The sequence below is a fragment of the Symphalangus syndactylus genome, chromosome 14 (assembly GCF_028878055.3).
Source record: "Symphalangus syndactylus isolate Jambi chromosome 14, NHGRI_mSymSyn1-v2.1_pri, whole genome shotgun sequence".
NCBI lineage: Eukaryota > Metazoa > Chordata > Mammalia > Primates > Hylobatidae > Symphalangus > Symphalangus syndactylus.
Window position 1 is genome coordinate 97,304,334 of NC_072436.2, and position 14,961 is coordinate 97,319,294.

Sequence of the window (14,961 nt, forward strand, 5' to 3'; positions counted from 1 at the left end):
ATAATTTGCTTTCCATATAATGAAGGGTGGGCCTCATACAGCAAAGCATTGCAACATAATATGCATTACAAGGTCATGTATATTACAATGACTGAGCAGTATTGATGTATTAAGAGTCAAAAATGACTTCAGGACGGGCACAGTGGCTCATGCCTGTAATCCCAACACTTTGGAAGGCCAAGGCAGGCGGATCACCTGAGGTCAGGAGTTTGAGACCAGCCTGACCAACATGATGAAACACAGTCTCTACTATAAATACAAAAATTAGCCAGGCCGCCTGTATTCCCAGCTACTTGGGAGGTGGAGGCAGGAGAAATGCTTGAACCCAGGAGGCAGAGGTTGCGGTGAGCCGAGATCATGCCACTGCATTCCAGCCTGGGTGACAGAGCAAGACTCAGTCTCAAAAAAGAAGAAGAACTAACTTTACAGAAAGGCAGGATTAGCTCATGTGTTAGAATGGTCAGAGGCAACTTTAAATGTAGCTGCTACCATGCCTGAATCAAACACAGGCAAGGGATCAAGCCCAAAAGGATAAAATAAAAACACAGTCTCTGATAAAATAGACTTTAAACCAACAAAGATCAAAAGAGACAAAGAAGGCCATTACATAATGGTAAAGGGATCAATTCAACAAGAAGAGCTAACTATCCTAAATATATATGCACCCAACACAGGAGCACCCAGATTCATAAAGCAAGTCCTGAGTGACCTACAAAGGGACTTAAACTCCCACACAATAATAATGGGAGATTTTAACACCCCACTATCAACATTACACAGATCAACGAGACAGAAAGTTAACAAGGATATCCAGGAATTGAACTCAGCTCTGCACAAAGTGGACCTAATAGACATCTACAGAAATCTCCACCCCAAATCAACAGAATATACATTTTTTTCAGCACCACACCACACCTATCCCAAAATTGACCACATAGTTGGAAGTAAAGCTCTCCTCAGCAAATGTAAAAGAATAGAAATTATAAGAAACTGTCTCTCAGACCACAGTGCAATCAAACTAGAACTCAGGATTAAGAAACTCACTCAAAACCGCTCAACTACATGGAAACTGAACAACATGCTCCTGAATGACTATTGGGTACATAATGAAATGAAGGCAGAAATAAAGATGTTCTTTGAAACCAACGAGAACAAAGACACAACATACCAGAATCTCTGGGACACATTCAAAGCAGTGTGTAGAGGGAAATTTATAGCACTAAATGCCCACAAGAGAAAGCAGGAAAGATCCAAAATTGACACCCTAACATCACAATTAAAAGAACTAGAAAAGCAAGAGCAAACACATTCAAAAGCTAGCAGAAGGCTAGAAATAACTAAAATCAGAGCAGAACTGAAGGAAATAGAGACACAAAAAACCCTTCAAAAAATTAATGAATCCAGGAGCTGGTTTTTTGAAAAGATCAACAAAATTGATAGACTGCTAGCAAGACAAATAAAGAAGAAAAGAGAGAAGAATCAAATAGATGGAATAAAAAATGAAAAAGGGGATATCACCACCGATCCCACAGAAATACAATCTACCATCAGAGAATACTACAAACACCTCTATGCAAATAAACTAGAAAATCTAGAAGAAATGGATAAATTCCTCGACAAATACACCCTCCCAAGACTAAACCAGGAAGAAGTTGAATCTCTGAATAGACCAATAACAGGTTCTGAAATTGTGGCAATAATCAATAGCTTACCAACCAAAAAGAGTCCAGGACCTGATGGATTCACAGCCGAATTCTACCAGAGGTACAAGGAGGAACTGGTACCATTCCTTCTGAAACTATTCCAATCGATAGAAAAAGAGGGAATCCTCCCTAAGACATTTTATGAGGCCAGCATCGTCCTGATACCAAAGCCTGGCAGAGACATAACCAAAAAAGAGAATTTCAGACCAATATCCTTGATGAACATTGATGCAAAAATCCTCAATAAAATACTGGCAAACCGAATCCAGCAGCACATCAAAAAGCTTATCCACCATGATCAAGTGGGCTTCATCCCTGGGATGCAAGGCTGGTTCAACATATGCAAATCAATAAATGTAATCCAGCATATAAACAGAACCAAAGACAAAAACCACATGATTATCTCAATAGATGCAGAAAAGGCCTTTGACAAAATTCAACAATGCTTCCTGCTAAAAACTCTCAATAAATTAGGTACTGATGGGACGTATCTCAAAATAAGAGCTATCTATGACAAACCCACAGCCAATATCATACTGAATGGGCAAAAACTGGAAGCATTCCCTTTGAAAACTGGCACAAGACAGGGATGCCCTCTCTCACCACTCCTATTCAACATAGTGTTGGAAGTTCTGGCCAGGGCAATCAGGCAGGAGAAGGAAATAAAGGGTATTCAATTAGGAAAAGAGGAAGTCAAATTGTCCCTGTTTGCAGATGACATGATTGTATATCTAGAAAACCCCATTGTCTCAGCCCAAAATCTCCTTAAGCTGATCAGCAACTTCAGCAAAGTCTCAGGATACAAAATCAATGTACAAAAATCACAAGCATTCTTGTACACCAATCACAGACAGAGAGCCAAATCATGAGTGAACTCCCATTCACAATTGCTTCAAAGAGAATAAAATACCTAGGAATCCAACTTACAAGGGATGTGAAGGACCTCTTCAAGGAGAACTACAAACCACTGCTCAATGAAATAAAAGAGGATACAAACAAATGGAAGAACATTCCATGCTCATGGGTTGGAAGAATCAATATCGTGAAAATGGCCATACTGCCCAAGGTAATTTATAGATTCAATGCCATCCCCATCAAGCTACCAATGACTTTCTTCACCGAATTGGAAAAAACTACTTTCAAGTTCATATGGAACCAAAAAAGAGTCCGCATCGCCAAGTCAATCCTAAGCCAAAAGAACAAAGCTGGAGGCATCACGCTACCTGACTTCAAACTATACTACAAGGCTACAGTAACCAAAACAGTATGGTACTGGTACCACAACAGAGACATAGATCAATGGAACAGAACAGAGCCCTCAGAAATGATGCCGCATGTCTACAACTATCTGATCTTTGACAAACCTGACAAAAACAAGAAATGGGGAAAGGATTCCCTATTTAATAAATGGTGCTGGGAAAACTGGCTAGCCATGTGTAGAAAGCTGAAACTAGATCCCTTCCTTACACCTTATACAAAAATTAATTCAAGATGGATTAAAGACTTAAATGTTAGACCTAAAACCATTAAAATCCTACAAGAAAACCTAGGCAATACCATTCAGGACATAGGCGTGGGCAAGGACTTCATGTCTAAAACACCAAAAGCAATGGTAACAAAAGCCAAAATTGACAAATGGGATCTAATTAAACTAAAGAGCTTCTGCACAGCAAAAGAAACTACCATCAGAGTGAACAGGCAACCTACAGAATGGGAGAAAATATTTGCAACCTACTCATCTGACAAAGGTCTAATATCCAGAATGTACAATGAACTCAAACAAATTTACAAGAAAAAAACAAACAACCCCATCAAAAAATGGGCGAAGGACATGAACAGACACTTCTCAAAAGAAGACATTTATGCAGCCAAAAAATACATTAAAAAATGCTCATCATCACTGGCCATCAGAGAAATGCAAATCAAAACCACAGTGAGATGCCATCTCACACCAGTTAGAAGGGCCATCATTAAAAAGTCAGGAAACAACAGGTGCTGGAAAGGATGTGGAGAAATAGGAACACTTTTACACTGTTGGTGGGACCGTAAACTAGTTCAACCATTGTGGAAGTCAGTGTGGCGATTCCTCAGGGATCTAGAACTAGAAATACCATTTGACCCAGCCATCCCATTACTGGGTATATACCCAAAGGACTATAAATCATGCTGCTATAAAGACACATGTACACGTATGTTTATTGCGGCACTATTCACAATAGCAAAGAGTTGGAACCAACCCAAATGTCCAACAACGATAGACTGGATTAAGAAAATGTGGCACATATACACCATGGAATACTATGCAGCCATAAAAAATGATGAGTTCATGTCCTTTGTAGGGACATGGATGAAACTGGAAAACATTCTCAGTAAACTATCGCAAGGACAAAAAACCAAACACCGCATGTTCTCACTCATAGGTGGGAATTGAACAATGAGAACTCATGCACACAGGAAGGGGAACATCACACTCCAGGGACTGTTGTGGGGTGGGGGGAGGGGGGAGGGACAGCATTAGGAGATATACCTAATGCTAAATGACGAGTTAATGGGTGCAGCAAACCAACATGGCACATGGATACATATGTAACAAACCTGCACATTGTGCACATGTACCCTAAAACCTAAAGTATAATAATAAAAAAAAACACACACATACTTTTATAGGGGAATAATCTACCCCTCTTTGGTTAGCATAAATAAATGTAATATATTAAGGTATTCACCTAATCAGATACTTGGGAATGAATCCCATATGTCAGTATTTTCCAAATATGCTCTTTGCTGCTTTTCTATCTCACAGGAGTACTCATAAGTAGAACTGGGTTGATTTGATCATATTGCTTTCAACACTTGTTAACAACAACAATAAAGATGCACTAGGGCCAGGCATGGTGGCTCATGCCAGTAATCCCAGCACTTTGGTAGGCTGAGGCTGGAGGATTGCTTGAGCTGACGAGTTTGAGACTAATCTGGGCAATATGGTAAGACATCGTCTCTACAAAAAAAAAATGGTTAAAAAAAAATTAACTGGGTGTGGTGGCACATGCCCGCAGCCCTAGCTACTCCAGAGGCTGAGGTGGGAGGATTGCTTGAGCACAGGAAACAGAAGTTGCAGTGAGCTGAGATCGCACCATTGCACTCCAGCCTGGATGACAGAGCAAGACCCTGTCTCAAAAGACAAACGAACAAAAAAAAGATGTACTAGAGCACTGAGTACAAAGATCAACAAGATTTATCTGGCAATAAAATATTTATCTGTGACTTTTTTTCTGCAGACAATTTAGTTGTTACAGAAGTGATGCCATTCATTGATAAACAAAGAGAAAAATGTACAAAGCTAAACTACAGAGTTGACCTGGTTTTAGTTGAGTACTGCTTTTAGTGGCGAAATATTCCTTTTTGGTTAAGATAAATACAGTTGTTTCAGTCTTAGGACATGGTTCAGTGAGAAAAGGCAAGCTGATTTAAGCAACATAAACACCAGATAGGCCACAGTCCCATGGAAATTGTTAAAGATAGCAAAGGATTCAGTTACTCTAAGTTATTAACACTTAGTCTTGCAAAGGCCAAAAAAGGTGACATCGTCAGTGCATGAGAATTCATCTGCTCTCTGTATTTCCTGTTGACTTTTAGATTATGAGGTAACATAAAGAAAAAAAGTCTTTCTGAAGTGTAACAAAATATGCACTAAATAAATTTAAAGTGTTCTGACAAAAAGAAATGCCTACAGGTTTTGCTAACTCATGGAAACTCTGAGAGATTTGTAACTCTATTTTTTTTTTTTTTTTTTTTTTTTGGTAATGGGAGTAGCAGTATGTCTAAAATAACCAATCCTGGTGTATTTTTGCTTAAAGACATAGCACATAGAATTAAATAACTTTATACCTGACATCCTCAAAGAACAACTTCAAAGGAGAGAAGTCCTTCCTGTCAAACTTACCAAGACCAGTGGTTGGCCCTGATGGCAACAAACCTCTGTGGTTTGCTTCCCTTGAATCAGGAACAAGGATCCTTTTTTAAAGAATCCTCACTGGATCTCATAAGACCCAAGGACTCGGGGCAGGGCAGTGGTCGGCGGCGGGAGTGGGGGGTGTAGATAGTTGAAAATCACAAATAAAAAATACTTAATTTAGTTTAATTTTCAAAAACAAACAAATTTGCCACGTATTATGAATTAAGAATTTTAAATTAAGGCAAAACAAAACCATCCTCAATTTCTTTCTCTTTTTCCCATAATATGGGCAGTTAAAGGAGAGAAAGGAAGGGAAGGGAAAGATAGGGAAGAACAGATAGATTACATATAGAGACATATAGAGACAGCCAGAGTACAGAGGTAAAGAAAGATGCTATTAGGAAGGCCAAAGTCAGAAAACACAAGACAACGAAGGAAAAAGAAGGGAAGGGAAAGGAAGGGGAAAAGAAGGGAAGGAGAAAAGAAGGGAAGGGGAGAGGAGGGGAGGGGAGGGGGATGTACTAGAACATTAAGTATAAAGATCACCAAGATTTATCTGGCAAATGTGTGACTTTTTTTCTGCAGACAACTTCATTAATTGTTACAGAAGTGATGCCATTCATTAATATACAAAGAGAAAAATGTACAAAGCTAAAGTATAGAGTTGAGCTGGTTTCAGCTGAGTACTGCTTTTAGTGGTGAAAGTCAGAGAGGCAGACAAGCCAACAAATGTGTGCTGCAAGGTATGTGGCTGAACAGGAACAGGCATATACAGCTCAGTACACCTCTGCAGAAAAAGACTAAAACATCTGGTATGGAGGGACAGAGAATGCTGTAAGCATTCTGAAAGTGCCTCCACAGAATTTAAGTAGGCTTTTTATGATTTTACTGTTAATTATTGCCTTTGTAGAGGTGTAAGTGGGAATATCACTACTTGGTACTATCAGCCAAAGAGTATTAAAACACAGGCACAGCATAGATCCTTACATTACTAATCGTACTTCTACCACCACCACCATTTATTGAGGGCTGACTGCAGGCCAGGCACTTTACTTAAATCAGAGTCAATCTTCATAATGGCTAAATAGCACTTCTATGTGGCAGGAAGTATTCCAAGCACTTTACTCATAGTAACTATCAATCTCCCCCAAATCCTATGAGCTAGGTATTAGATAGTACTACGTTGTACAGATAGGAAGCTGAGGCCCAAGTTGAAAAGGTGGTAAGAGATGGAGACAGACTTTGAACCCAGACAGTTTGGCTCAAGTCTGTGTTCTTAATCGCTGTGTTCTCACCTCTACACAATATACAGAGACTATGAGCTCTGCAAATATTAGCTCTTTTCCATAAGCGACACAACTAAGACTCGAAGAAACTAAGAAGCTTTTTCAGTCAACTAAGTAGGAGAGTTTGGATTTAAATCCAGCTAAAATTTTAAGTTTGTTCTCAAGGCAGAGAAACATGAATTCACCTTGATTTCTCTTTGGCTGTACAGACTTTACCTTGCCAAACAGGTTTCATATTCCTCTCCTGTCTTCACCCTTCCCCTTCAAAAAAGAAAAAAGAGGAGGAGGTGGAGGAGATCGAATGGGGGAGGAGAAGGAGGAAGAGGAGAAAAAAAATCAACAACAAAAAATTTTTTAAAAGGCCAAGTTTGCAGTATACACCTGTAATTCCAACACTTTGGGAGGCTGAGACAGGAGGATTACTTGAGCCCAGGAGTTTGAGACCAGCCCTGGCAACACAGTGAGGCCCCATCTCTAAAAACAATTTAAAATTAGCTGGGTGTGGTGGCGCATGACTATAGTCCCAGCTACTAGGTAGGCTGAGGCAGGAGGATTGCTTGAGCTCGGGAAGTTAAGGCTACAATGAGCCATGGTCACACCACTGCACTTCAGCCTGGGCATATAGTGAGACTCCATCCCAAAAAAAGAAAAATTAACTGCTTATTCCAAACTCTGGACTTTAATTCTATGTGTCTAGAACACCAATGTATGCTAATTTAAATAACTACACTCTAGGAATCCTGGAGAAGAGCTGGGTTAGAATTAACCTTGAAATGTGCCCTGCCCATAATTTTCTTGGCAATTTCTACAATTGTCTTGGATTGGCTTTCTCTCATGTTATATCCCACATTCATCTTCTCCTATCTTGGTAAGACTCATTGGGCATTTCACAATAAGAAAAACTTGTTTATTTTTCTAGGCAGGGATCATTATTAGATGTCAAAAGAATTCTGATCAAGATAGATTCACACTGTGGAAATGGTATCATTTGTGTATTTAATGTTTAGCTCCCATTTATAAGTGAGAGCATGTGGTATTTAGTTTTCAGTTCCTGCATTAATTCTCTTAGGATAATGACCTCCAATTGCATCCATGTTGCTACAAAGGACCTGATCTCATTCTTTTTTATGGCAGTGTAGTATTCCCTGGTGTATATGTACCACATTTTCTTTATCTAACCCACCACTGATGGGCACCTTGGTTGATTCCATGCCTTTGCTATTGTGAATTGCACTGTGATAAACATAGAAGTGCACATGTCTTTTTTGGTAGAACGATTTGTTTGTTTTCAGCTTAGGACTGTTATGAATAAAGTTGCTTCACATGTCCATAAACCTATATTTTGGTGGATACGTGTTCCTATTTCTCTTGGTATATACCTAGGAGTAGAATTGCTGGGTCATAGGCTGGCAAATGTTTACTTTAGTAGATGTTGCCAAACAGCTTTCCAGAGTGAATAAATGTACAAAGTTGCATTCCTACTGGAAGTGTATGAAAATTCCAGTTGCTCCATCTCCTTGCCAACACTTCATTGTTGTTCTTTTAATTTTAGCCATTCTGGCTAAGTTATTGTTGAAAAGAATGCTAACTGAAAAGTCATGAAGAAACCTTAATGCATATTACTAAGTGAAAATAAAGCCAATCTGAAAAGCCTATATACTGTCTGATTCTAACTATATGACATTCTGGAAAAGACAAAACAATTAAATCAGTAAAAACATCAGTGGTTTCCAGGGACTTAAGAGGAGGGAAGGATTGAATAGGTAGAGCATAGGAGACATTAAGAGCAGTGAAAGTATCCTATAGGATACTATAGAAGAGGATACACAGCATTACACATTTGTCAAAACCCATAGAACATAAAACACCAAGAGTAAACATTAATGTAAACTATGGGATTTGGGTAACAATGATGTGTCAGTGTTGGTTCATCAGTTGTAATAAGTGTACCACTCTGGTGTTGGATGCTGACACGGAAGAAAGCTTGAATGTGTGTTGGAGGGGAGAGGATATATGAAAGCTCTGTACTTCATATACTATCAATTTTGCTGTAAATCTAAAACTGCTCTAAAAATTAAAGTCTGTTTTTAAAAAAGCAATAACCTCCCTGATGAAATCATTGATTTAAACAAGGTAATCAATGGCTGCTAATATCACCAAAAAAAAAAAAAAGAGAGAGACAGAGATAACTAGACATTATTATATACCTCCTGGTGGAGGTCAACAATATCACCCAAGAAGTAGTCTTGAAAAGAGAGGAAGAAAAAAAGTCAAATTTTTAGATCTAACTATATTTTACAGGAAATATAGGGGTAGAGGAGCTTGTTAAATCACATCATAGGTATGCACTCGGCAAACTCCAGAATGTGGAAAGCTTTAGAGAACAAATTAAGCCGTACAAATAAATTGAAAGAAAAAAGGGAAAAAGACCTTATAAATTAAAAGAGTTTAAGAATCAAATGAAACGTGTCAATCTAGTTTAGATCCCAATTTGAACAAACCAACTATTAAAAACAAAAAAAAGAGGGCCGGGCGAGGTGGCTCACACCTGTAACCCCAGCACTCTGGGAGGCCGAGGTGGGCGGATCACCTGAAATCAGGAGTTGGAGACCAGCCTGACCAACATGGAGAAACCCCATCTCTACTAAAAATACAAAATGAGCTAGGCGTGGATGCCTGTAATCCCAGCTACTCAGGAGGCTGAGGCAGGAGAATGGCTTCAACCTGGGAGGCGGAGGTTGCGGTGAGCCGAGATCGTGCCATTGCACTCCAGCCTGGGCAACAAGAGCAAAACTCCATCTCAGAAAAAAAAAAAAAAAAAAAAAAAAAGGAGGGGTGTATAAATAAAATAATTAAAAAGGGGTACTCAAACAAATATATGTATGTTCTTAACAGCACTAGTCACAATAGTCAAAAGATGAAAAGGTAGAATAGGTAGGGCACAGGAGACACTGAGGGCAGTGAAAATCCATAAAAAGACAATGTCCATAAAAAGACAAATGGATAAACAAATTTTGTGTGTATGTATATATACCTATGGAACGTTATTCAGCCATAATGAGGAATAAAGCATGATACATGCTACAACATTGATAAATATCAAAAACATTCTGCTAAATGAAAGAAGCCAGACACAAAAGATCACATAGTATATAAATCCATTTATATGAAATATCCAGAATAGGTAAATCCATAGCAACAGAAAGCAGATTGGTGGTTGCCAGGGGCTAGTGGGAGGGGGAAATGGGACTAAATGCTTAATGAATACGGTTTCCTTTTGAGATGAGTTTCCTTTTGACATTTTGGAACTAGATAGAGGTGATGATTGTACACAACACTGAACTGTTCATTTTAAAATGTTAATTTTGGCCGGGCACGGTGGCTCACACCTGTAATCCCAGCACTTTGGGAGGCCCAGGCGGGTGAATCACAAGGTCAGCAGTTCGAGACCAGCCTGGCCAACATGGTGAAACCCCATCTCTCTAAAAATACAAAAAATTAGCCAGGCGTGGTGGTGGGTGCCTAAAGTTCCAGCTACTCGGGAGGCTGAGGCAGGAGAATCGCTTGAACTCAGGAGGTGGAGGTGGCAGTGAGCTGAGATTGCACCACTGCACTCCAGCCCAGGTGACAGAGTGAGATTGTCCCGAAAAAAAAGTTAATTTTATGTTATGTGAATTCCACTTTGATTAAAGAACAAAACACAGAAGCAATTATTAGCTATTTGGGAAAATTTGAATACTGACTAGATCTTTGATATACTGAAGAATTATTGGTAATTTTTTGGTGTGATGATGGTATTGTGGTTATGATTTTTAAGAGTGTTTGGTTTTAGATTAGTATAGTATATAATAATGGATGAAATTATACCATGTCTGGGATTTGCTTCTAAATAGTCCAGTGTGAGGGGGCAGGGGAAGTGGGTGGAGGTACAGATGAGCCATGACTGGACTAATTGTTGAAGTGGATGATGGGGGTTCACTATACTATTTTCTCTACTCTTGCATGTGCTTAAAGTCTTGCCTAATAAAGTTGTAAGATTTCCTTTTCAAGCATAATTAAGAAAATCAAAGATTAGGCTACATTGGGCTTATTTAGAAATCTATTAGGCACTGGCCGGGCGCGGTGGCTCACACCTGTAATCCCAACACTTTGGGAGGCCGAGGCGAGTGGATCACGAGGTCAGGAGATCGAGACCACGGTGAAACCCCGTCTCTACTAAAAATACAAAAAATTAGTCGGGCGCGGTGGCGGGCGCCTGTAGTCCCAGCTACTCCGGAGGCTGAGGCAGGAGAATGGCGTGAACCCGGGAGGTGGAGCTTGCAGTGAGCCAAGATCGCGCCACTGCACTCCAGCCTGGGCGACAGAGCGAGACTCCGTCTCAAAAAAAAAAAAAAAAAGAAATCTATTAGGCACTTACTCTACCCTATAAAATTAAATTTTTCATGTATCTGCTGAATCTAAAATAAAAATTGAGGGTGATGGGGCCTGGTGCGGACAGGGTCCAGAGTAGGCTCTCAGACCCAAAACTGAATGGGGTATCTGGGGCATCAGGGAGCTCCCTTGCCTGGCCCTCAGTGGCCTGATGGAGTAAGAGGGTTTGGTTGAGTGATTCAGATCTGGTCACTACGGTAAGAGAACAAAAATGCATATAGTGTCACATCGTGTACAGCTCCAAAGAGAGGCACGAGTCATGAGTGCCGAAGGTGCAGGGCCACAGAAGTGGGTCTTTCTGCATATGCAAAGCACATTTCTGGCCAGCTGCACAAAGATAACATTGATGCCCAGGAAAGAGAAGATGATGGAAAAGGAGAGGAAGAGGAAGAAGATTATTTTGACAAGGAACTCATTCAATTAATAAAACAAAGGAAAGAACAAAGTTGACAAGAACCTTCCAGTAGCAGCCAAGAAGTAAATTCTGATGACAGGTGACCCCAATGGAGCTGAGAACACCAAATTCCTCACCAACACAGACAGAGTTACAGTCAGCCAGCATGGCATCACCCTGGACCTCCACAGGAGGATTGTAATTGGAAAAAAGATCGCTTTAATAATACATGGAGAAACAGCTTTCTGCATTCTTTGAGGAATACTGGTGGACCAAAAGGATGTTCTGAGTGGCATTAGGGTGTTGCAGGAGGCTCCCTGACTTGGTTTCACAACCATAGTAATTCTGGAGTTGGTTGGCATTCAAATAGTGGAACAGTAGATTGGAATCATAATGGTACAGGAATGAATTCCAGTTGGCATTCTGAGGGAACAGGTGGCTTTTCCAGTTGGCATATGAACAACAGTAATGGAAACTAGAAATCCAGTGTATGTAGTAAAAATAATTGCAACTAAAGTGGCCCTGGACACAAATTTCAACCAGGCAGAAACGGAAATTCTAATTGTCAAATGGAAGATGTGACTATGCTATGGAACAAGAAATCAAATAAGCCAAGCAAATACAATCAAGAGAGATATAATTGGTAGTGGCAAGAAAATGAGAAACTTAGAATGAGAAACTTGGTACGGCTGCCACGTATAGAGGTCCTTCTGAAAGATTTACAAGTGATAAATTTCCTTCAGAAGGCTTACTTGACTTCAATTTTGAGCAGCCAGAAAGCCAAACCACTAAACAAACAGACACTGCAACTTCCAAAATTAGTGGAAAGAACAGCAGAGCAGCAAGGGGGAAAGCCTTATTGCCAGACTCCTTACCCTTCTAAAATAAAAATTAAAAAGAAAAAAGATTTGGTAGTACTCAAGTTGAAGGAAGGAAACATGACAAACTTAGAGAAAGCATAAGGAATTTCATATGCACTTCTTAGGAGAAATAATTTTGTATTTAAGCCTTTTTTTCTTTTGTTTTTAGTTGATACATAATAATTGTACATATTTAGGAGATACAGAGGGATATTTCCATGTGTGTATACAATGTGTAATGATCAAATCAAGGTAATTAGCATGGCCAGCACCTCATTTACTATTTATTTGTGTTGTGAACATTCAAAATCCTCTCTTCTAGTTTATGAAAATATAGAAAGCTGGCTCTTTAAGCTTTTTGTAAATATGCAATAAATTATAGTTAACCATATTACTCCATAGTGCTGCAGAACACCAGAACTCACTGGAACTCATTGATTAAACTGAATATGACTGAGATCTTTTCATGAAATGAGAAGCTATGGATTTAGAATCATTAAACTTTAAGGCTGGGTGGGCCCATCCAAATCCATCATTTTACTGCTCATTTTACTGCTGGCAAGGCCCAGAAAGGGTTATGTGACTTATCAAAACATCTTTTAAAAAAATAATAAAAGTTGTCTGAGCACAGTGAGCTCACACCTGTAATCCCAACACTTTGGGACACTGAGCATCACTTGAAGCCAGGAGTTCAAGATCATCCTGGACAACATAGTGAGACCCTGTCATTACAAAATTTGAAAATTTTAATAAATAAAAGTTACATTAAAAAACTCAAAGTATGAAAATATAGGGGGCCAGGCACAATACCTCACACCTGTAATCCCAGCACTTTGGGAGGCCAAGGTGGGTGGATCACCTGAGGTCAGGAGTTTGAGGCCACCCTGGCCAACAAACCCCATCTCTACTAACAATATAAAAATTGGCCGGGTGTGGTGGTGCGCACCTGTAATCCAGGTTATTCAGGAGATTGAGGCAGGAGAATCTCTTGAACCCAGGAGGCAGAGGTTTTGCAGTGCGCCAAGATCGCGCCACTGCACTCCAGCCTGGGCCACAGAGCAAGATTCCGTCTCAAAAAAAACACACACAAAAAAAAAATAGGGGAAAAAATCATTCCTGATTCCATAATTCAAACAATTTTAAATATTTGTTAAAATTGTGGAGTGTTTCCTCTCAGACTTTTTTTTAACTCTTAGGTTTGACTTTTCCTGATATTAACTCTAAGCATTTTTACATATTAATGCATATCCTTAGAAACAATTATTTTAATGGTTGTCTAATATTTCACAGAGTTGATAGAGTTTACTTTTTCATTCTTCTATAATATGGCATTCATATTATTTCCAACTCTTTATAACTACAAATAAAGCCACTATGAACATATTTATATACAAAACTTAAATATAGTTAGTATTACCATAAAAGTCATATTTGATTTTTCTCAGAAGTAAGATAAAACTTCCTAATGGAAGCTTTTTTTCCTTTTGAAAATTTGTTAATGGACAAAATAGAGTTAGATTCTCCATTTTCTTTATGGATCAAGCTATGAACAGTCAAAACGATAAGATGTAGAGGCAGGCTGATAATTGTCTTTCCATTATGAGCAAAACAATCTTTATGTGAGTAGTACAGGCAAAAAAAACCCATTTAAACTAAAATTATACTCTACCTGTTGAAAAGCTTTTTCTGCTTGACGTTCAGCATCAATAACTTGTCTCTCAAGCTGTTGCATCTGTAGAGTGAGGGAAAATGTAAATACAAAAATTTATTTTTGAAAAATAAGGCTTTCTGAAAAAGGCTTTAAAAATCTCATAATGTCATCATCAGTTTGGATATTTTAAAGTAGTTAACTGGAGATGAGTTAAATACAGTTAGCACATTAAAGGCTCTTTGAATATTTAAAAGTTGATCAAAATGCCAGAGTTTTGATACTTTTAATACAAGGACTATATATATACGTCAAGAGTATTCATCAATAGAATTTTCTTCAGTGGATTGTAAATTAAAAATTACTGATTAACATATATTAAGAACAAGAAAATAAATCTAAGAGGAAAGAAAGGCTTCAAATGTCCTATTTGACGGGTTGATCAAAAAGTCATAATGACATCAAGGAAGTGGTGTGTTCTCATGAACTCCGTAGGTGCTACGTTTAAGTAAAAACTCTGGGTAGTTTTACATTCTTACAGACTGATGGAGAGAGTATAGAAGAGATTCTTTGATTAAACACACAGACACACAAATACTAAAACGAATATTATAAGGAGAATTTTAAAAGCCTTAAGAAGGACCCCATGCTTATCACCATACGGGATGTGTTGTACCTGGGGCT

The 14,961-nt window shown here is 38.9% G+C and overlaps 1 protein-coding gene and 1 pseudogene across 1 annotated transcript in view; one reads left to right on the plus strand and one right to left on the minus strand.

Annotated features, from left to right (window-relative positions):
* Positions 1–14,961, minus strand: part of PLEKHH2 (pleckstrin homology, MyTH4 and FERM domain containing H2) — a 130,793-nt gene that overhangs the window by 80,697 nt on the left and 35,135 nt on the right. Inside the window, exon 3 of the mRNA XM_055242826.2 lies at positions 14,299–14,361. Within this exon, the coding sequence (XP_055098801.1) occupies positions 14,299–14,361 (63 nt within the window). The remainder of the gene's footprint in view (positions 1–14,298; positions 14,362–14,961) is intronic.
* LOC134732344 (zinc finger protein 106-like) lies at positions 6,404–12,416 on the plus strand (annotated as a pseudogene).